The following is a 22203-nucleotide window of genomic DNA, read 5'->3' on the forward strand; positions in this document are numbered from 1 at the left end:
ATCATCTCAGCAGGGAGCTCTGCATGCCACAGAAATGCGAGAAGTGCTAGTGATGTTGTTTAGCTTTTGTTTTTCATCTTTGCTTTTGAAGGTCTGAGCTATTGCATGGGAAGATCAGGAAATTGAAAACTTGCTGGTTTTACTTCTTTGTGGTGGTGTAGCCGTCTTCAAGTCACGGATATACGCCCCATCCCTTATCATTGCTTTGCATTCTTGTGTGGACGTGTGTGTCCTGTGAGAGACAGATAAGTGCCGGCACACCTGGAGAACAGGCAAGAAAACATAACTAGGAAGCTTTCATTGCTCTCCTTCACTTGTAGGCTTTGCCGGGTATCCAGAAAGACAGGAAAGTTATTCTGTTAAGGGTAGCTAGAACTGAGAGCAAGTAGATGAGTCTCCACATCATGCCTTAGAGCTGGAGGGATTAGATGTCTGCATTTTTTCAGTAGGGGCAAAATCTTTGTCTGTAAGTACCTGTGTTGACAAATGGGCAAGGGAAAGAACCTATTGCTGCTTCCATTTTTCTTCTCCCCATGTTAAATCCCGCTGCAAGTTGCAAGCTGGACCAATCTTTAGCAATTTAAAAGAGTTCAGAGCTACTTTCTTCAAACATGTTGCTTTAGCTTCATTACTATCAATTTGTTCAGAGGTACATTTCTGTCTTCAAAAGTTTTTTTTAGCCAGCCTTGGCTCTTGTTGCTGGGATGACTATGCTTGGTACATCAGGTAGGTAATGTGACAATATTTGTTTAAGTTGTGTTACTGGGTTTAAAAACCAGACAAACCTCCAGCCCAAGCAGCACTTTTGGGTAACTTTCTTGAAGCAGAGGTGACTGGTGGGGGGTGGAAGAGAGAGTCTGATGCACAGGACGTGCTTGTATGCCTCCTAAATGTACAATAAGTACTTCTTACTCGGCTCATTTCATGATTTTCTATTTAACCAAATCCTCATACATTTTTTTCCCCAACCAAACCATATTGTTCATAAAGTGTTTGTGGTGCAGTAAGTCATTTTTTGTGCATCTTTTATGCTTCTGTATACCTTCTGAAGATTCTCCAGCACACAGCTTGCCTTCTGTCAGCTGGACAGTGATACAACAGTTTACACCACCTGCAGATGTGGCAGCCTTCAAGGATTTCCATCTCATATTTAAATGTGCATAGCTTTCTGAAATACCTCAACAAAGCAAATATATGCTATATAAATAGTTAAGAAAGAGTAGGGAGATGCATATGTTATCTACATACAGCTCACACTTCCTACGTGTTGTAGAGGTTCCAGTTCAAAGGGACAGATTTTTAAGAGATATCAGTCGTACCAGTAGAAGTTAGTGGGAGTGTTTTTCATCACGGTTTTTGCTGTATGTGGTATAACAGCACGTGTGGTGTATCGCCTGGTGTGCACTATCTATGTGGCTCCAAACAGTGTCCCTCCTGTGAAAGAATAGTAGAACAAAGCTCTCCTTGTAGACATCTCAGAACAGATGTCCAGTGAGCTCAGTACTCCTCTTTATACTTCCTATATTTCATTCTAATTTTACGTGCTCCAGGACATTGCTGACATGGGATATATGTTTTGCGATGAGACTTGGCATATATATGGTGTTCTGTTGACTTGATTGCTAAATACAAATAGAAATGTGAGTGCCAATAACTCCTGGCTGCATTGGGCTCAGCAGGAGTCCTGCTGAGGTTAGAGCAATAATACCTTTGGTGTTTCATGAAGACAATGTGGCATTTTATGTAACAGCGTTTCTTCAGAATTTATTGATTGAAGCTGCCCCAGGTTTGCCTTGTGTGGAGCCCTCAAAGCGGCTGCCCTCCAGGGAAGGAGGCACACGATGGATTGGAGCAGAGGGGCGCTGAGCTCTGAACACAACAGAGGTTCATCAGTTCAGGGGGCCAGGGTCTCCAGCTGGCAGTGTGTGATTCTGCACTGATCTTCATAGCCTTTTGATATCACTGGTGAAAGATGATAGTAATATTGCTGTGCACTTTTATTTTATGCAACCAGTTCTAAACTTTTCAAATCCAATTTTATGCAAGCCAGGAGAGAGAGCTTTTGTTAATTGTGGCACTCTCTTTGTCCCGGTTTCCCTGGCTGTGCTTATTACCTTGGCTGCTATGTGTGCTTGGCTCTCTCAAGTCATTCTTCTCTAACGTGGTGGTGATGCAGGACAACCAGATGGTATCCAAAACCCACCCTGTTTCAGAGGGCTTTCTCCTCTTGGCTGAGCAACCCTAGTAACTGAAGTCAAGGAAGCTCTATTGTGCACTGGGGAATGCAGTGGGAAGCTACCCTGCCCTTCCTAGTGCACTCAGCGTTGGCATGAAGCAACTGCGGGAGCAAAGACTGATTTAAAGGACCTCTCCATCTTCTTCCCACCAGGCGAAACATTGCATTGCAAATGTCTTACCTGCTCTGCTGGCTGCCAACTATAATTTGTCTTCCTTTTGCCCAAGCCAACCCACAGAGCTTGCACAAATATCTGTCCTATTCTGTGTCGAACTAATTTGGAATTTAAACACCAGTCTAATCAGATGAGAGGGTGTGTACCAAGTATCCTTACTGCCATAGTGCTTACTTGTGTTCTGGGTTGTTTTATGCGAGTCCTGGTTTGTCAAGTAATACAGTGTACAAAGGGGGTTGGTTGGAGGCTAGGGGCTACTCCTAATGTCATTGTTTGTCACTACAATTTCTTAAGCTTGGGGAAAAAATGTTTTTCGTAACATGGGGAAAACCATACTTTCAAGCCTATGGAAAGAAATCAGATTTCCATTGTCTGATGCTGGTTTGTTGTATCACCATATAAAAAAAAAGTCTGTGCCCTGATACCACAGGCATTAAAGTTTCCAGCATGATCTCCAAGTGGGATAATGGCATCAGCAGTGGTAGGGCAGGACAGAGGCGAATTGGCCAGTCCCCACCTCCACCCCCGGAAAATGAGCCTGTGCTGCTGAATGCTTGTAGTGTGTGCAGTGTGGAGCTTGCCCAAAGCTGTGCTCTATGAGGAGGTGATTGTTTTAACCAAAGCCTGCAATCTCTCCAGGCTGTCTGCCAAAGCCCCCTCACCCTCTACACATACGTGCACACTTTCTTGGCTGTCTGGTGAAGTTTCAGCCCCACGTTCAGCATTACAGTAGCATTGAAATGGACCTGGGCACCTTCTTCCAGGAGGACTCTCAAACTCCCAGTTTCTTTGCTTTACTCCTGAAGATTTTCTAACTAACCCTCTCAATTGTCTTTGTCATAGACTCTGACCCTGGACCAAGTTACTCCCTTTATTCATCAGAGCTTTTAATGCATACCCAGAGTCCCCAGGAGCCTGATGTGGCTGGAAGAGCAAGGGCAGCCCAGCGCTCACCCACAGAGCCAGTTTGTGGGTACGAGGGAGCGATCAGCTGCCCAGTTTGGAGTCTTAGCACAGGGCTGTTCCTGGAGTGCCGGTTCTGAGGATGAGTTTCTCCCTTATTATCACCCGTATACATATAATGTTGGTTTATTTGTTGGTTTTTGGTTTGGATGGCTTTTTCTACCCATCATCAATGCACAGCCTTTTTCATTACTTGAAATCTCTGGCATATGCTCGACCCAAATGTAAATGCCAAAATAAATAATAATAAAAATATCTCCTCTAGTACGGGATCTGGTGGAAGCGCTAGAACGCCCTGATGATCCTTGCCTTGCACAGCCTCCCTTGGCCAAAAGCAGCGCCCTCAGTTCTGTATTTTCATCGGTAGGTGGTGCTGGCAAACTGCACATGTGTTACTGCTCTCCTGCAGCTGTCTGCACCTCGGACTTAGACGTGCGGGCGAGGAGGTCGAAGTTTCAACGGGGTCTCAATCCAGCCTCAGAAGAGGAGCCCAGTTTTGCTCACACGATGATCCCTATTACCTTGGGCAAGCATTAGTGTGCTTCTGAATGACTACCTGAAACGCTCAAACTTCTAAGGAGCAAAAGAGTTATTCTTGTTTGGGGGATAGCAGGAATCAAACACAAATCCTGTTCACATGGTTTTCTGCAGGCTGCGGTTCTGGATTTGGCTAATGACACACTGGAGAACTACGTTGTGCTGTGCTTTTTGAGGGGGGTGCAACAGTGATTGTAATTACTGCTCTGAACGTTTCAGCACTTTTTAATGGAGTTGTGATGTCGTTCTCTTTAAAAGCGTTGGCCAGGCTGAGAAAAACATTGGGCAGGCTGAGGGAACTGGGGTGTATGAGGGGCAGAGGGGTGGCTAGTGTTGTGTGTCGTCTGCACCCCCCACCCCTCCTCCAAGATGACAGTGCTAAGCTTCTATTCTTCTACTTCATCATCTATGATAGGGGCACAGTGCCAGCCATGTCTCACAAGAAGGAAGTTTTCCCAAGCCCCAAAACAGTAGTAGATATTTTCATCTAATTGATGTAGAAAGCTGGAGATGAAAGGTCAGAGGATGCTGTCCCCCCAGTAGAAGCATCAAGGTGAGCGTTGTACAGGATGGGGAAAAATCAAGATGAAACCTGTTCTCGAATCACATGGAATCTCAATTCACTTTTACGACTTCTCATGATTTGTCCTAAACAGGTACATATTTCCCGAGGAGTAATTATTAAGCAGAACCTAAATTATAAGCAGAAATAGCCTTTATTGGTATACAAAATGGGACAGGCTTGCACTGGAATGCAGAAAGCTAAGTTCATGGTTTTATGAAGGGAAGATGTATGCTTTCAGGAGGACTTGAGGACATGAAAGTACACAGACTGAGTTTCAGTCTGTGGGTCCAGTCTTGAAGTGGAACAGAAAGGAATTTTAAAAGCATGATTCTTGTTTCTATACTTTTCTCCAAATCCTACAGCTGATTCTTCTATTCCTCAGCTTCCAACAGAAGTCTTCTTTTTTTTAGTTGTTTGATATGACCCTGAGCTTGTGGAGGACAAAGAAAGCATTTTAATCATGTAGCAACCTGAAATGAGATCTGTGTTCATTTCTATGAACTCTATGTCCATTTAATTTTCTATGTTCATTCACTTAAATGAACTTTATGTTGAAGAAAAGGACTTTCTGTAAAAGAGTCTTTAAGTGATTTATGATTCTTTTTGGCATAATTTACTATTGGAAATAAAGGGCTAAAAGTCTTGATCTATCTTTACATAAATCTATAACTAGAATTATTGTTGATCTTTGCATGAGTTCATGGCCAATGTTGACTACGTTACTATAATGTGTAGCTTCACACTGGAAAATATTTCAATTTTTCCAGTGTTTGGTTTGATTAGTGACTGGAAAATGGTAAAAGAAGCTAATAAAGGAGGAGGAGCCAATAAATCTATCATGAATGGGCATACAGCTGACATGCAACAGACTAGCTCATGGTGTTTTTTCCCCCCTTGAAATAAAGCTGTGGAAGTCTGCAGGAGTAACACATGCTTCCGCGTTGACTGAAATATCCTAGGTTGTTTTTCATAATGCATGTTCTCTTCCTTGTTATTTCCTTTGTTTACTTAGACTTTGAAAGTTTGTACAAAACCAGTGATGGTATTGAAATAGTGCAAGAATCGGGAAACAAACAGTAGTGATTATTGCAGTCTGTTGTCCTAAAGCACTTACAATCTAAACTTAGTGAAACATCTGTACTGTATTAACAACTAATTATAACTACATAGGAAACCTAACATCATTACCCAGCATTAAGTCCTGCTGCTTAATCTGTTTTCTTTTGAATTCCTTTGGGAGTATGTTAGATGAAGATGTTTTAGATAAACGCATACTACTTGTAACTTTTTCAGTTCACTGTTATTGGTGGCAAGTACTATTTCTTGATAACCATAATAATAGTGTCACCTTCCCGTAAATACAGAAACTCTGCACTTGTGGGAATTGCCCTTTAGTTTGTTGAATGCAGAGTGATTACACGGAATAGTTGCATTGGTCCATGTTCTAGACTGTTAAAGAGAAATCTTATTACTGACTTGTTTTTTCAAGATTCAGAGATATGTACTTGAGCCCATGTAGTTGATGAATCTTTGTAAAAATGAGTTAAATTACTCTAGTCTTGACAGAAGTGTTCCAAAGGTTCTTGGCATCGAAGAATTAGGATTAAGCATAGTGGTCCTCATTTATGTACATGTAAAACTTCCTTTTTCCAGCTTTCATTATAGCTGCTGCTTGTCCGTTATGTGTTTTAAGCATAACATGTAGTAAACATATGCCGTGTCCAACACAATCCTACGTTTTAGGATTAGTTTCTCTAGAGTCATGGTAGACCTATAAGGAAAGAAAAAACGAGTAACTGTGGCTTGCCATTTGTTTTGGAGGGCTATGACAGATCTGCTTCTCTTCCTACAGAGTCAGCAAGAAAAAATGCCGGGGGCAGAGCCAAGCTTTTAGGCCGGCCACCTCATTGCAAAGCGCCTTCGGCAGCAAGGGCCACTTAAGCTTTTCAGTTGCCCTGGGTAGTGTTGAAGCATCTCTGAGCTGTGTGGCCTCGTGTTTTGCAGACTGACCTGGAAACTGTACGGGAGCACCGAGCAACTCGGAGCCCGCCGGCACCTGGGGTGGGAGCTGCTGGCTTTGGCTGCCGCCCGGCCGGGTGAGGGTGAGCCGCAAAGCTGCTGTCCACGTGGACCACTGCCGAAATCTCCCGTCCGGCTGCTGCCAGAGCCTCCCCTGCCAAACCCAGAGACATGGCAACAAACGGAACAAAAGTTGCAGATGGACAAATCTCCACAGAAGTCGATGCTTCAATCACCAATGACAAGCCTAAAACTTTGGTAGTAAAAGTGCAGAAGAAGAAGACGGATCTTCCAGACCGAGACACCTGGAAAGGAAAATTTGACTTTCTTATGTCCTGTGTAGGTTATGCCATTGGCCTAGGGAATGTGTGGCGATTTCCATACCTTTGTGGCAAGAATGGTGGAGGTATGCTTGCTGTTTCATTCTTACCCCATCTGCTACACCTGGATATTAGAACTCACCATAGAAACCATTAGGAAAACACAACTTGGTATTAATAGCTTTTTTTTTTTTTTTTTTTTTTTTCATCTGTATACATGTTCTTATTTGATAGCTTTTATCTAGTTCAGGAGGGTTGGAACCATCCTGGCTGCTTTGAAGTCTGCTACGCCCTCGAGTTTATTCCAACATCCAGTTGGCAGGTGCTTCGAAAAGACCTTAAGGCATTAGAGCAGAATTGAAACACGTTCCCCTCTAACCCTGCAGAGCCCTCTTTTGGATTGAGTTTTTGAGAGGATTGCATAAGGCTTGTAACACTGACTCTGAGCTTACCATCAAAGGCTGACTTCAGCTGGAAAGCAGCCAGTTCTGGTTAAAGCCTTTATGATATCTGCATGCTTCTGTGATAAACGGAGGCAACAAAATACACAGTCCTTTGTATTTTAGCTTTTTATTTAAACAGAAAATATTTATATGATGAAGAGACATATTTTTCCTCTTATCATCATATCTTGAGAAACTGGTTCAGAAATGTACGCGTGCTTCTCTCTAGCTTTTATGGAAAGTTACACTTCTGAGGAAAATGTGTATATCTTTTCAGATATAATAGCAATGGAAATACTGGAAACAGTAGTGGGTTTTGTTTATTTGTTTCCCCACTGTAATAGACCTTTTCATTACTTCTTTTTAGGTGCATTCCTGATTCCCTATTTCCTAACTCTGATTTTTGCTGGAGTGCCACTATTTCTTCTGGAGTGTTCCCTTGGTCAGTATACATCTATAGGAGGCCTTGGAGTGTGGAAGCTTGCTCCAATGTTCAAAGGTACTTCTTTCTATTTTTTTCCAAGTTACAGAAGTTACACAAAGTGACAGGGCAAGGACACTTCTTTACACCTTCATTTTTTATGTATTTTACTTAAACTGTAATATCCTACGGAAACTCCCGACTGAGAGGTAGCTAGCAACATTGAACCAGTCTTGGATATTATTCATTTGCCTTTAAAAATAGCAAGAGTTAGGCATCAAAATCTCAACAAACTTATTTTTAAAGCTTAAAATCTTTCACATTACTTATAACCATAAGTTTATAAGAACATATAAAGACTGTTCAAAATAGCATTATAAATATAGCAATATTTGTCTGATTAGGTAAGGAACTTGGTTCCTCAGTTCATAGTGTTTGGTAAACGCTGTTTCTATTCCAGGTCACAGAGGTTTGTATCCTATTGTTCTGTATTGAAATGCAGAGGCCAGACACATGCAGAGTTGCTTAAAATAAGCTCACTCCATGCTTAGATTTCCAGCTAGTTTGGATTTCTCACTGCTAGAACCTTAAGATTTTAGTCTAGATTCTGCACAGACCCAAAAACCCCACAAACTGTGCTTTCCATCCTCTATTCCTAAATCCTGTGCACTACAAATCTTCTGAGCTGACAGTAATCCCACAATGATCCACAAGGATCATTGGGGCCGACTCCTGGCTCCACATAGGACCACCCAAAAATCAGACCACATGTCTGAGAGCGTTGTCCCAATGCTCCTTGAACTCCAGCAGGGTCAGGGCCATGACCGCTGCCCTAGGGAGCCCACGTCAGTGCCTGAGCACACTCTTGGCAAAGAATCTTTGCCTGACAACCAGCCTGACCCTCCCCACTTGCAGCTCCATGCTTTCATGATATGATAACATTATTCTAAAAATCAAGAACTTTGACTAGTGCACTAAGAGCTAGCTGCTCTTACAGCTCTTACATAATTTGACTGCATCTGCCAGAAGTTTATGGTACTCTTGCTTCAGAGAATTAACTGATTTAGCTCTTTTCCTTAGAAACACCTCCTGTAAAATCTCAGCAGCAGCAGATGTGACTGCTCACTACAACGCACAAAGCACTGGTCACTATAACTAAATCTATGGATGACTGAACTCTTGCACAAATTAGTGATCTTTTTATAATTGTACTTCTAAAATTTGAACTTCACTTTTAGAGGATTTAGTAAATGGTTTCTGCACAATACTTAGCATTTGCCCTACTGAGCTGCAGCACTTATACTGACACCTGTACAAACGTTACTAAAAGTTACCTTATTTTGTTCCTTTTTCTTTTATTTCCAGGTGTGGGACTAGCTGCTGCAGTCCTTTCCTTTTGGCTGAACATTTACTACATTGTGATTATTTCATGGGCAATTTATTACCTGTATAATTCCTTTACTACTGTAAGTATGGGGTTGGGACAGAGGGATTGTTTGTGATATCAATAGCTTATGAATGTATCTCAATGTAAAGGCAAGCGATAAACACAAAATGCATAAAAGTCAATAGGATAAGCCATTTTTTATTCAAAGCAAACTACTTTAAAAAAAAAAAAAAAAAACAACTTTTTTTTTTCTCCTCCATGAGAAATATAGAATAGAAAACTGAATGTCAGTAGCAAAACATGATAAAAGCTTATTTTGGAGCCACAGGCTTCCCTTCCTTACTGATTTGTTTAAATTTTCCGATCTAAATCCTCAGAGCCACAGATCTTTCATCTGTGCCCAGTTAATCATGAGCATGCCTGCTTGCTTCTCTGACAGACAGCTGCAAAGACTCAGTGCTCAATGCTTGGGACTGCTAGTCCCGGCAGTGCACTGGTATCCCCTTGCCTTTCAGTCAACAGGCAGCCAGTCATTCCCCTGAGAAAAATTCTAGTGAGTACCTGTTTGGTTTTTTGGAGGGCTGGGTTATTTTTTGGTTGGTTTGTTTGGTTTTGTTTGTTTCATATGAGAAGCATTTCCAAGGTTGGCTGTCAAAAGTATATCTCCGTTGTATCTAAAATAGATACAAATGCTATGCATTACAGTAAATCCCTAACTAAAAGAAAAAATTGAACTCTGACCAATAGCCATCATGTTTTTTATGACCTCCAGCACAACAAGAGGTAACAGGACCTCCAGGAGGTCCTTTCTGCTGCCCTTGTTTCTTGAAGCATGCTCAAGGTACTCTCACATGCTGAAAGACGTAGCAGACTCTAAAGCATTTGAGTTGATATGGTAAAGAAAGGAGAAAACGTTTTCACGTGTATTAACATAGTGGATATGAAGTTAAATAACGTAAGTGGCAAACACGAACCCCAGGGAGATCAGTAGGCTGCAGAACTCAAAGTATGTTCTTTCTCCACTCGAGAGATACCTGAGATAATGCTTACTTAAAAAAAAATAATAATAATAAATAATAATAATAATAATAATAGTAGTAATTTTGACTGCTTAGGTTTTTCTCTCTATATTTTGTAAACAGACTCTTCCTTGGAAGCACTGTGAGAACCCATGGAATACTGACCGCTGCTTCTCCAATTACACCTTAGCAAACACAACCAACATGACAAGCGCTGTAGTTGAATTCTGGGAGTAAGTTGAGAATTTTTCTGTATATCATTACTGTGTATATGCAAGGATTATTAGCTTGTTATCATTCATACTGTTTTCTGAGTCAGTTGTTGAATACACCATTCTGCTTGCTTATTCTAGACGCAACATGCACCAAATGACTGATGGATTGGAAAAACCAGGGCAAATCCGATGGCCATTAGCAATTACTCTGGCAATTGCCTGGATTCTGGTGTATTTTTGTATCTGGAAGGGGGTAGGCTGGACTGGAAAGGTAAGATTAAAAAATACTGTAAATACAATTTGATTAAAAATGACAATTTTACTCATATTCTGAAAATTCATGAGGTAAGATGCACAGGGAACATTTTTTTCTGGGATTTCTGTTAAGTATTGCATCTCTGTCCCACTTGAATTGACACAGCACTGTGTTTTTGAAAGGGTTGGCTCCTCCATAGCTGGCTCTGGCCACAGTTTTGGATGGTATGTTCATTTATAGACTTCCTGGCTTTGCCATATATAAAAAACCCTAAAAATGTGTCTGCTTGTTCCTGAGGTGGATATTGTAGCTCACTTGGGTAGCAAAAGAGTGAGGATGCAACATTTTGGCTTCAGTGGCAAGTATTTCTTTATTACAGAACTCTTGTTGGACTTAGATAAGTGGTGAAGCCCTGTGGTATACAGGAGCTTCTCCTTCCTTTCCTTGTGCTGAGAGCCAGAGGTGGTTGTTGCCACAGGCATGCTTCCACGCTGTACTTCAAGTCTGGCTGGTTTCCAAGTGCAAAATAAAATGCACAAGTGAATTAACGAAAGTAATACTGCTGTGAGAGACCTTTCTCCAGGAATGAAAGGGTGACAGCATTTGACACCCACATAAACCTCTCCCCTAAATGGCAGGAAGAAATCTTGGGGTAGTGAATTACCACAGCCATAAAGCCTGCTGGCAGCTGGAGCTGTTACTGGCTGGGGTTACAAGGGCTCAGGCCTGGTGTGGAGATGAGGATTTTTCACGCAGAAAGAACAACTTGTTAACTTTTGATGAGATAGCTGCAGCAGTGACCCACTTCAAGCTTTGTGTTAAACTTGGCTCAGCTGAGCTCAGCCCAAAACATTTCATTTCTCCTATCTGCACAGAAGGTGGCAAAAAGAAGGCAGCTGGCTGCTGCTTTGGAGGCTGACTTTGTCGTGACTTCTCATAGGGCTTTGGGAAGACAAAAGAGTGGGACCCTGTATGGCAATTATACCATCATGTTGACGAGGATAGGATGTAAAAAATATAAGAGCAGCTGTGTGAGAGTATGAGAAATAATCTGTTGTCCTACAAGCAGAGTAGGAATACTGGAACCATGAACCTTGTGATTTGGGCACTCCCTTTGTTGAATACAAAAAAGAAGCATGAGCCCCTGGTGCAGAAGCATCCTAATCCACCTTATTCCACCTTCAGGAAAGTCAGCAACAGCAACTTGCATTGCAGTCAGGGTGTTTAGGAAATTCAGCAGTAGGCACTACCCTTTCCACACTAAGCTTTTTAATTGATAAATGCTTCAGTTTTACAAGTCGGTTTAGTTGCTGTTATGGTATTTTTTTATGGAGCAAGTGTTTACTGAAGTGTTAACGAGCACAGATCATTCTTTCTTCCACACTTACAATGTCTTGTTTCTTCACATCAGGTGGTATATTTCTCTGCTACTTATCCCTATGTTATGCTGCTTATCTTGTTCTTCCGTGGTGTAACACTGCCTGGAGCAAAGGAAGGCATTTTATTCTATATAACTCCCAACTTCAGTAAGCTTTCAGACTCAGAGGTAAATATCCAGTCTTCGTTATCAAAAGTTTCACTACTAACTGTTCACCTTTCAGACTTATGACCATCTCCTCAAGTGCAGAAACAGATTTTTAAAAAATTATTTCCTGCAATCAGGTTTGGCTGGATGCTGCCACACAGATTTTCTTCTCCTATGGTTTGGGTCTTGGTTCACTGATTGCCCTTGGAAGTTACAACCCTTTCCACAATAATGTTTACAGGTAAGCAGATGACTGTACAAATTACAATGGCACTTTCCTCTCTCAGCTGGAGCTGGATTCTGTCTTTCTGGGTCCTGTATTGCTGAAATAAAATGTAGTCTCTGATCTGAATATTAAATGTTATATCTAAGTGGGAGTGAAAGGTTTACGCTAATAGGACAGACAACATAACTTGTCCAGTGTGAAACAGAGCCCACGCTATGAAATCCAAAATAGTGAAATTCATCCACAAATGCTTCCACTGGAGAAAAATGGCAATACAATGATGAGCCAGTAGCATTACCTTACCTACTTCTTAAAGCACCTTATCTTTATTCCAGGGACTCCATCATAGTGTGCTGCATAAATTCATGCACAAGCATGTTTGCTGGCTTTGTCATCTTCTCCATTGTTGGATTCATGGCTAATGTCACAAAGAGGCCTATTGCAGATGTTGCAGCATCAGGTATACAATCTGTTTTTCTCTAAGTTACTCAGTGACATCAGTTATCTTTTGTTTGTGTGTCGTATCCAGCTGCCTCATGTAACCATTGAAAATCCCTCCCTCAAAACTTTCTTTAGACCCCTGTCATTTCCATGCACTTACTGATTGCAAGAGAGAGAGCATTGTTCCAAATCTCTTGAGGCATCACCAGCAACATCATTTTGGATTTAGCAGGCTGTCTGCATGCCCAGTGCTCACAAACCTTCAGTGTGGAGAGTGGTCAGCCAGAAACACGTACTGGGTTGATGCAATGAATAGCAATGAATGCCGCTTACAGGGACTGCATTTACAAGAGGTGGCAGCATAGTGAGCTGTTAGCGTCCTTATCTGTGACATCAGATTAAGAGCCTCTTGCAACTGAAATTCTTAAAAGCAACCTGAAAAGGAGGACTGATTGTCATTATGTTTCAGAAGCATATATTCGCAAATTCTGTTAGGTGTTTGAACTCCCTTTACTATTTCTTGAGGTTAAACCCTTTGAATCAGGTCCATTTCTCACCTGCTCATACTTATAGCTCTGAGCCAATTTTATGGGACCAATTTTATGGAATTTTAAGGAAGTCATTTTATATAGAGCAGAAAGATGTCCATAGATGGATTCTGCTGTATTTTGCAGTTCTTTGCCTTTCTTCCAGATGAAAAAGCTTAAAGGAGCAGAGCAGATGGTTGCCTTAACCCAGCTGGTGTACCAGCTACTCATTTAGCAGTTCTGGCCACAGGGAGGATTCTGATAACTGAAAGCTTGGTTGGAAGACACTGGTGGACATAATATGTCTTACTATACTAGCAAACATATCCCATTGATGAAATATTCTTCTAGTTAGAAAAACAGAACTTAGTCACCAAAAATAACCTTCAACAAACTATAGATACAGAAAAAAAATTCAGGTGTCTAATGCTGATTCCTGCTTCACTGGTTTGAAAGCTAGATATGTCCAACCAGTTAACACAGACGGACTAACTTCTAATTAAAACTGAAAAATCAGATACCCACCTTATGCGAAGCATGCTAGTTTTATTTGTGTTTCTGTAATTATTTAGTTTCTACAAATTTCATCCTTAATCTGACATCAGTTGTTTTCCAGTTACACTGTGGCAAAAAAAAAAAAAATAAAAAAGCTCCTTCTTTCGTAATAAGAATTTATATTCTCCTTCCACAACTTTGCCCCCTCAGCAGTTAGTAGGAACACAAATTAAAATGTTTGCCTTTTTACAATTACATAGCTAATTTAAAATATGTTTTATAAGAAAATTCATGATATAAAGTAGCAGATGGGAATACTGTAAATTCTGGAAAGTGCCTTCTCCATTTCTGAGCTGTCTTTAATTCTGAACAACTTGGTGCGAATCAGATTACAGCCAGCAAAAGCTACTTTAGAAGGGGAGAAAGCTGACCATGCCCGAAGACACATTCTTAGCCAAGGATAACACTCTGCTATACAGAAGTGTCTCTCAGGAGCAACTTCTGAACTGTATCTAGTATTCTCCTTGGTTGGTTGGTTTGTTTTTTGTTTTGTTTTAGTTTTAGTTTTGGTTCGTTGGGTTTTAAAGCAAGACAAGTGCCCTGACTTCTTGTTCAGGGAACACTGATTAAGCTGAAATCCCTGGTCAGATACTGCATCCATGGCTGAGACATTCAGATAAATGTAAAATCCATGTGTCAACTGGAGTAAATAACTCCAATATCCCATCAATCACATTGATATTTTCTCTTCTTTTTCTCCTCCCAGGTCCTGGACTGGCATTTCTAGCTTATCCAGAAGCAGTGACACAGTTACCAATTTCTCCCCTATGGGCAATACTGTTCTTCTCCATGTTGCTTATGCTCGGAATTGACAGTCAGGTAACATTGGTGTAAAAATTAGTACCAATAACAAAGGCAAGTTGTCTGCAACTGCAATGCCAGGTGTTAGTGTTGCATGATTTTTGGTATAATCAGATAAAGAATAGGAGATACTAAGGAAGGAAGGAGTTTGAGGAGCCTGTGATAGTCAGAAACTTTGCTAAGACACTTTCATTTTTTCATGAATTGTTGGAATCATATGCCAAATATGCAGGAAAAATTATTCTGCAGTCAAAAGAAACTTTGTTTGGAATGTTAACCATTCATTCACAACATTAAAATTACCTTTGAGGTGTTCACAACATGAGAAACACCAGGATATGTTTTACAGATGTGTGAATCTTCTTGCAATCAGTTATAGTTGTCAAACCAGTGCCTTACAGTTTTGTGGTTTTGTACATGCAGCCTGTAAGCACAGGCTGTGCTAGTCTTCCTAACACATACAGGAATGTAAGAATTCAAAATATTTAAAAAAAAAAAAAAAAAAAAAAGTTATCCTAAAACATGAAAAGAAGCTGCAAATTTGTTTTCTATTTCTTTGTTTTTCAGTAACCTTCAAGCTTGACATTAAAACCTATCGCTTAATCTGGGGGGAAACTACTATGAAATTAATTGGGTCAAAAATATTTTTAAAAGAACTTGTCTCTAGGCAAGTAAAAGCTGAGGAGAGTAGCTTAATATTATGAACAAGAATATATACTTCTACATGCTGTCATGGCTTTTTCATTTTCTGTCCATCAGTAGGCATTTTGTGCCCTACAATTTATAAGAACTGCAACTGTTGGTTACATTCCGATTGCACCATTGGAAATTAAAGTCAGAATGTATGACTATTAACCCATCATAATGAAAACATCTAATTTGAACATACACATATGGGGAGGGGGGGAAGCGTTGCCTTGCTTTCCTCTTGGAAGACGACATCCTCAGCAAAAATCTTACTATTGCACTGACTTTTCTGGAGCTACAAAAAGTATTCGATTTATAACATTTGAGAATCAATCTTGTGTCTTTAGTCTTCACTCTGAAGCATTAATCTGATCAGACTTCCCGAGTCTATTGGCTTTCATATATGTAAATAAATCACAGGAGAGGTGTAAATTTTTGCAAGATCTTGGGGTCAAAGCTTTCAATTGCAGGCTTCCATCACAAGAAAGAGCACTTTATCTTATTAAGCACATGCTATAGGTCATACTTTTGAATGCTGAATGTTTTTCTAGCTGGAAATCTTTTTGCACAGATCTTTTTAGACAGAAATAAGGATATTCAGAAGCACTGCTTCCACTAAAGTCAAGTGAATTTTCCTTTATCATTTAATGGATGCAGCCTTAGGCCAATGATGATTGCTATTGAAAATTCCTCCCCTAAATGTAATCCTGTTGTTGCAGTGCATTGCATTGTATTTTATTTGTAACTTTACTTTCAGTTCTGCACTGTAGAAGGATTCATAACAGCTTTGGTGGATGAATTTCCGAAGTTACTGCGCAATCGAAGGGAAATCTTCATTGCTGTTGTGTGCATTGTTTCTTATCTGATAGGGCTGTCCAATATTACTCAGGTATGTTCTGCAGAAGAATGTGATCTTATGTCTGTTGTACCACACCTGCTTTATTTCCCTCTCTCACCACACCAGCCAGAATTGTTGCAAACCCCTGAAGTGGCTGGGATCTGTCACTGACACTATCTAAAGACTTCAGGCAGCACACATTAGCTTACCAGGTGTATAATCTATTTAGTCTGTGGATGCAGTGAGGGCAGCTAAATGGTTCAGGTGACAAGAAATACACAGCTCTACAATCCCTTTTACAGTCCACAAAGCGGTAACTAGAGAGGTTCTGCATTGCTTCCTGTGATCTGGTATGTTGCGAACTATTTCAGGGAAATGACTGAATTATTGAACAAAAAGGAGTAAAGTGAAATCCAAACAGTTAATTTCATTCTAGCAGTAATCTATTTTTTGTCAGTATTGACCTCAAGTGTTATAAGACTTTAAGCTGTTGACATTTAATTAACTTACATTAATATTTTCCTAACCTATCCACCACGGCTACTTTGTTGCTTGCATTTTAACTGTCTTGAAATTGAAGTCCTTACTACTTATTTTAACACTTCCTTCTTATATATTTTAGGGTGGAATCTATGTGTTTAAGCTTTTTGACTACTATTCTGCCAGTGGAATGAGTCTTTTGTTCCTTGTGTTCTTTGAGTGCATCTCCATATCCTGGTGCTATGGTAAACTTTTTTTTTTCCTTGATAAGTTTTGCTTATGATAATGATACTTCATCTGCTATTTTTTTTTTTTTTCTTTTGTGTGTGCAAATCTCAGGGAGGAATTGAAACCAGCCTTGGTTTATATATATATATATAGATCTACTGAGAACTCAGAGGTGGTGTGTAGAAGGTACTCCTGCCTCTTTAAAACACCCTATGTATTAGCCTGGAACTGAGGAGATTCAAATTGTTGTGGGAATACTAAATAGGTGACATCAGCCTCTTCCTCACAGTCCCCATTTCCCCCCCCTCCTTCAAAGGCTGGATCTTCAGAGGTATTTAAGTACTGCTGTTCTTGACATAATGACTTAGGTCTCTTGGACTTCACAATGCTTCATTTCCAAAAATGACTCTGTCACACTAGGATCTTGCAGAAAGAGGTCAATTGTCTTGCATAATTGCCCTAAAATGGCCAGAAGCTGACAAGGTCTGGGTATAAAGATAAATGAATATAGATCCTATTCTTGCCATAGTATTTGTATATTTGACCTTAATTCTGTGCTAGCCCTTCCAATGACCTTCACCTGTGATTACTAAGAAACTTTCATTTATATTGCAAAACTGATTCAGAGATAGATAACTGGAGTCTTTCTGCTGTCTTTAAATGGACTCAAGAGAAAGAAACAGCTTTAATAAAAGGGAGAGGTACTGTATATGAATTCAGCAAAAGTGAAAGGAAAAATGCACCAGCTAAGTAATGAAGAAATCTAATTTGAAGCTATAAGTAATGCAGTAGCTGTACCTTTTGGAAGATGATGGAATGTTGGCAGACAGCAGAAGCAGAAGTACTTTGCAGTACTGCATGTATATTGTGTGTGTATATGCCCACACAGAGTGAAGCCTGTGCTGTTGGCTAAGGCTGGTATGGGTTTATTTATTTATTTTAGTCTACTTTGCAAAATGTCATTCTAAATCTTTCATTTTAGTAAGATTTAGAGTGAAATATACCAGTGGTGATTTATTGCATCTGACCTTCAGATGTGTAGACTTCCTCAGCCTTTGCAAGGGAATAAGTTTGCTGGTTAATGATTTAATTAATTATGATATAGAAAAATGAGAGCAAATTGTTTTTGGAGTTTCTGAGTTTGCACATTTATTTCCCATTCAAGTAGGTTAAATGTTATGTTGTCTGTACAGAGCTTCCAAATATGCCTCATCATTTATGATAATCTCTCTCAAAAGTATTAGTCTTTCAACTGAATCAGTCGTCTGATATGTTTCTATTACCATTTCTTATTTTTATATGTAGGTGTTAATAGATTTTATGACAACATCCAAGAGATGGTGGGATACAGACCCTGCATCTGGTGGAAACTCTGCTGGTCATTTTTTACTCCTATCATTGTGGCAGTAAGAAACAAACTTTTATAATATGATTTAAGAGAGATAAATGAGGAAATGAGGTACACTATGTACTATAATATTGTCATTTCCATCCCCACAAATTCATACTAAACATGACCTTGTTCCTTATTTAGTATGTGAGCAATATCATTAAAGGCAATAGGCAAAACCCAGTATCATTACAGGAAACCTGTGCCCAAAGAAAAGAGTTCTTGTACAATTTCAAGGTTTGTATTAGTCCTCTGGAAATGGTAACGAGTCAAAAGTTCAGTTCATTGGCACAGACAGAAAACTGTAAGAAACACAATTTTAACCACTTTCTGTATTCTTACATAAAAATTACAATTCTTTCTAAAGTCTAAACTCTCCATATACACAAGAAATGGCCATATCTCGCAAACAGAATTCCTTCACATGTGCTATTCTGGTAACATACTGGGATTATAAACTGAAGATCTTTCATGGGGTTCTGTGGAATATACTAGCTAGTTTATATGACATTGCTACTGCTTTTTCTGGCAAACCTTGCAAGGAGTTTGTGTCCTGGAAACCACAGTACCATCTTTTACTGATTCTAGGCTTTATCCATTTAAGCCAATCAGTACATTTTGGAAATTATAAGCAAAGAAATATAAGTTTAATACACAGACTGTAGTAAACCCAAATGCAATATAAAAATGTTTTTAAGTAGGTACAATTGTACATCACACAATACCTTTCACTCACTGATATTTCTCTGATATTCCCATATAGGTAGACAAAGGCCATAGAAAAACAAACACTAAAGAGAGGTACTAAAGGGAAGGTTTCTTGATTCATCTCTATTCAAATGAAGGCTTTCATTTTTCTGAAAACAAATGTTCAGGAAAGCATGAAAAATACATTTTGTTTATTTCAGTGGGATATAAAGAGAATAGCACTACTTTACATAAAACCTATTAAATTTCTCCTTTCTTTTAAAGTCTTGAACAGAATTTGGTGTCCAATAAAAGGTCATGGGTGGTGATGATGTGTTAATAAAATCTGCCACTCTACTTTCTCCTGTTTGGGAAAATATTCTGCAGAGGGCCTGAAACTGGGATCAGAATAAGCTTCTTTCTTTACTGATTCAATTTAGCATATTTTCCAAATTACCACAGGACATGAAAGACCGAAGTTTGCCTTGGGAACTTAGAGTTAAAGAATACTATGTTGGCAGGTCATTTGTTTGCTAACTACAAAAAAGCATCAGAGCGCTGCAGTTCAGTGGTACAATACACACGTGTATGAAGGTATTATTGGGGAAGTAGTACCCAGAACCCCTATCTTTCCCAATAGCCCCCTTCCCTCTAATTTTGTGCAGCTTTTCTGAGGACTCTGCTGATACCAGTGTATTCCCAACACCAGCATATCTGAATAATCTGAGATACAGATGTATATACATGTATGTGAAAATATAGTGTTTACTTGAGACATTAATTTTGGTAAGAAGCTGCCAGATAAACTATCTCCCCATCTCTTGTTTTGGAAAAACTCAGTGGTTTTTGAATTTCATAAGACAAGTTCTTTCAGACCAAATCTGTTGCCACTCACTGAACCATAAGTTCCCTTCTGTCTGACTTCATTTCCATTTGCTTGGAGTTCCCAAAAAACATCAAAGCCTTTGGGCCAAACACTCTTAGGTGGCAATACTAGAGAGGTCAGATACTGGAGAGCCAGGCTTTAAAAAAAAATAAATAATAAGTTTTCATACAGGAGTCTGTTGCTAACCAGTTCGGTAGAGCTGTACTGAAACAAAAACTTGGTGTAAACCAACAAGCAACTTCACAACTGCAGAATTACAATTCAGGTATTTACAAATTCAGGTATTTACAGATTCGCATGCTAGAGAATAAGGAAGCAGGGAATCAGTCAGTGCAGTGTGCTGACATTTGCCTGTTTTCTGCAACCTTCATCTGGAAGACTGACCTGCAGGCCCCAGTCTCCAAGCTAGTGCCTGGTGGCTTATCACCAGGGAGCAAAGGAACCCTTTTCTCTGTGTTTGGATGTGGAAGGAGGCCTGAGGTTAAAGTCAATCCAGAAAAATATTTGAACATAGAACACTCTGGAAATCTCATCCAAACCTTTTTTTCCCCCTACTGTATTTTGCAGGGAGTGTTTATCTTCAGCGCTGTCCAAATGACTCCTCTCACAATGGGAAGCTATGTTTTCCCCAAATGGGGCCAAGGGGTTGGCTGGTTCATGGCTTTGTCTTCTATGGTGCTGATACCAGGCTATATGGCATATATGTTTCTTACCCTGAAAGGCTCCTTAAAACAGGTAAGTGTTTCTTTTCCTGTCTACATCACTGAATCTTGTACAATCTGACAAAAAATGGCTGGGCAGTTATTTCTAGTTATATCCGTTCTGTGGCCTCACCACCTTAGCCAGTTATTTTGCATCAAGATAAAAAACACAAAAACACGTACCAGAGAAACAAGAAGACTTTGTCTATAGTTCAACACAATCCCCACAGTAAACGTAGTCTTTTTTCCAGGTTTTGACAGTTCCAGACACTTTGCATCCCAGCTCCTTAGACCTAAAAAACAAGGTAGCAGTTTACAATAACACAAGACATACTGTCATATATCAAGGCAGGTGGTGCTCTAAGGAACTGGAGCCAAACTCCTGGGAGTGAACTAAGGTAGCTCTTGGGTTCCACGAATCTATGCAGTGACCCTGTTCAGCACCCTCCTGCAATGTGACCAAATATCTGAGCTGTCATTCTACATTTTACCTATTCAAAGTTGCAGAGGCTGCCGTGTATTGCAGCTGAGAAAAAGTGAACATCAAATCTTGGATGCGTATCTTATGATTATACTGCACTTTCCTTTGGTCTTCAATTAAGGGATTTTTATGAATAGTTACTCAGTGAAGAACATTAGAAGCCATTTTCTCATTGAATTTTGCTCTTACTCTCTCCCTGATTCCTTTTTCCATCTGTTAAAAAGGAGGTATGAGAGAGGCACCTTTCTTCCATGTGAGAGGCATCTTAACAGCTTAAATCCATTTTAAATTCATTTTAAGATCCTCAGGGAATTGCTGCTAAAAGAGTGTGAAATGCTAATGAAGTTATTGACCAGAACACTGGACAGTTATGTACAATTGCCCTCCTTAATTTTTTAAAATCTGTGTGCACCCTCAGTTTTCCCTCCCCAGGCAATAATCTCATTCTGTGCATGAGACACATCTTCAGCAGTTGAAACTCTCTCCTCCATGACTGTGTGTCAAAATAATTTTGTGAGAACTTCTGGAATGTTCTAAAATCAGCTGACAGAGTCATCTTTGAAAGAGACAGATGATCTTAAGCAGAATTGACGAGTAATGCCTCGTGAATTGCTCAGACCTGTATCCAAATATTTGTCTTCAGCAAAATTGAAAAGATTCAGCCATGCTTCAAAGAAGCCTGCAAAACATTCCTGCTTACCGATACATTCTTGTTCTTGGCTCCTACTTCTTGAGTATCTTTATCTTGGTCTTATGGAAACGTTTTTGTGCAAAGGGAAAATTGTTGCCCTGACCAGGGTTATGGAAAACCACACAGCAAAAGTTCATCTCGGTCTTCCTGTGGTTTAAGGTCCCATTTTTGTAAGTATTGGCAAATGATCATCAGATTAGAGGAGAAGCTTACAGCACTCAAAAGCTTTAACATTCAAAACTGGACTCTCTTTCTTGGTACAAATGTGAGCTAGGCAGATAAGCTTGGAGCCCCCCAAAGGATGAGGAGAGACCAAACACAAATAAAAAGATCCTAAATACAAGTTTACCTTACCTGTTGTGTTCCTGGAGGTAGTAGCTCCCAGAAGCTGCAGCCAGTTCTCTCGCACCCTTTCGGACCCTCAGGGTGGGTCACCACCACTTCTGAGACCCAGCTGGGTCCGTGCTGCCCACTGCAAGCTTTTAGCCTCTGCATTTGACTTG

The 22203-nt window shown here is 40.0% G+C and overlaps 1 protein-coding gene across 2 annotated transcripts in view; it reads left to right on the forward strand.

Moving 5' to 3' along the window:
* The window catches only part of SLC6A1 (solute carrier family 6 member 1), a 60220-nt gene that overhangs the window by 34953 nt on the left and 3064 nt on the right, over nt 1-22203 (forward strand). For both annotated transcript variants that reach the window (XM_068694458.1, XM_068694459.1), the window contains exons 2-14: nt 6481-6901; nt 7626-7757; nt 9045-9145; nt 10209-10318; nt 10439-10571; nt 11968-12102; nt 12219-12322; nt 12643-12767; nt 14537-14649; nt 16076-16207; nt 16779-16881; nt 18170-18270; nt 20395-20562. In XM_068694458.1, the coding sequence (XP_068550559.1) occupies nt 6667-6901; nt 7626-7757; nt 9045-9145; nt 10209-10318; nt 10439-10571; nt 11968-12102; nt 12219-12322; nt 12643-12767; nt 14537-14649; nt 16076-16207; nt 16779-16881; nt 18170-18270; nt 20395-20562 (1692 nt within the window). In that variant the 5' untranslated portion in view covers nt 6481-6666. The remainder of the gene's footprint in view (nt 1-6480; nt 6902-7625; nt 7758-9044; nt 9146-10208; nt 10319-10438; nt 10572-11967; nt 12103-12218; nt 12323-12642; nt 12768-14536; nt 14650-16075; nt 16208-16778; nt 16882-18169; nt 18271-20394; nt 20563-22203) is intronic.

Source organism: Anas acuta, chromosome 11 (genome assembly GCF_963932015.1).
Source record: "Anas acuta chromosome 11, bAnaAcu1.1, whole genome shotgun sequence".
Taxonomy (NCBI): Eukaryota; Metazoa; Chordata; class Aves; order Anseriformes; family Anatidae; genus Anas; species Anas acuta.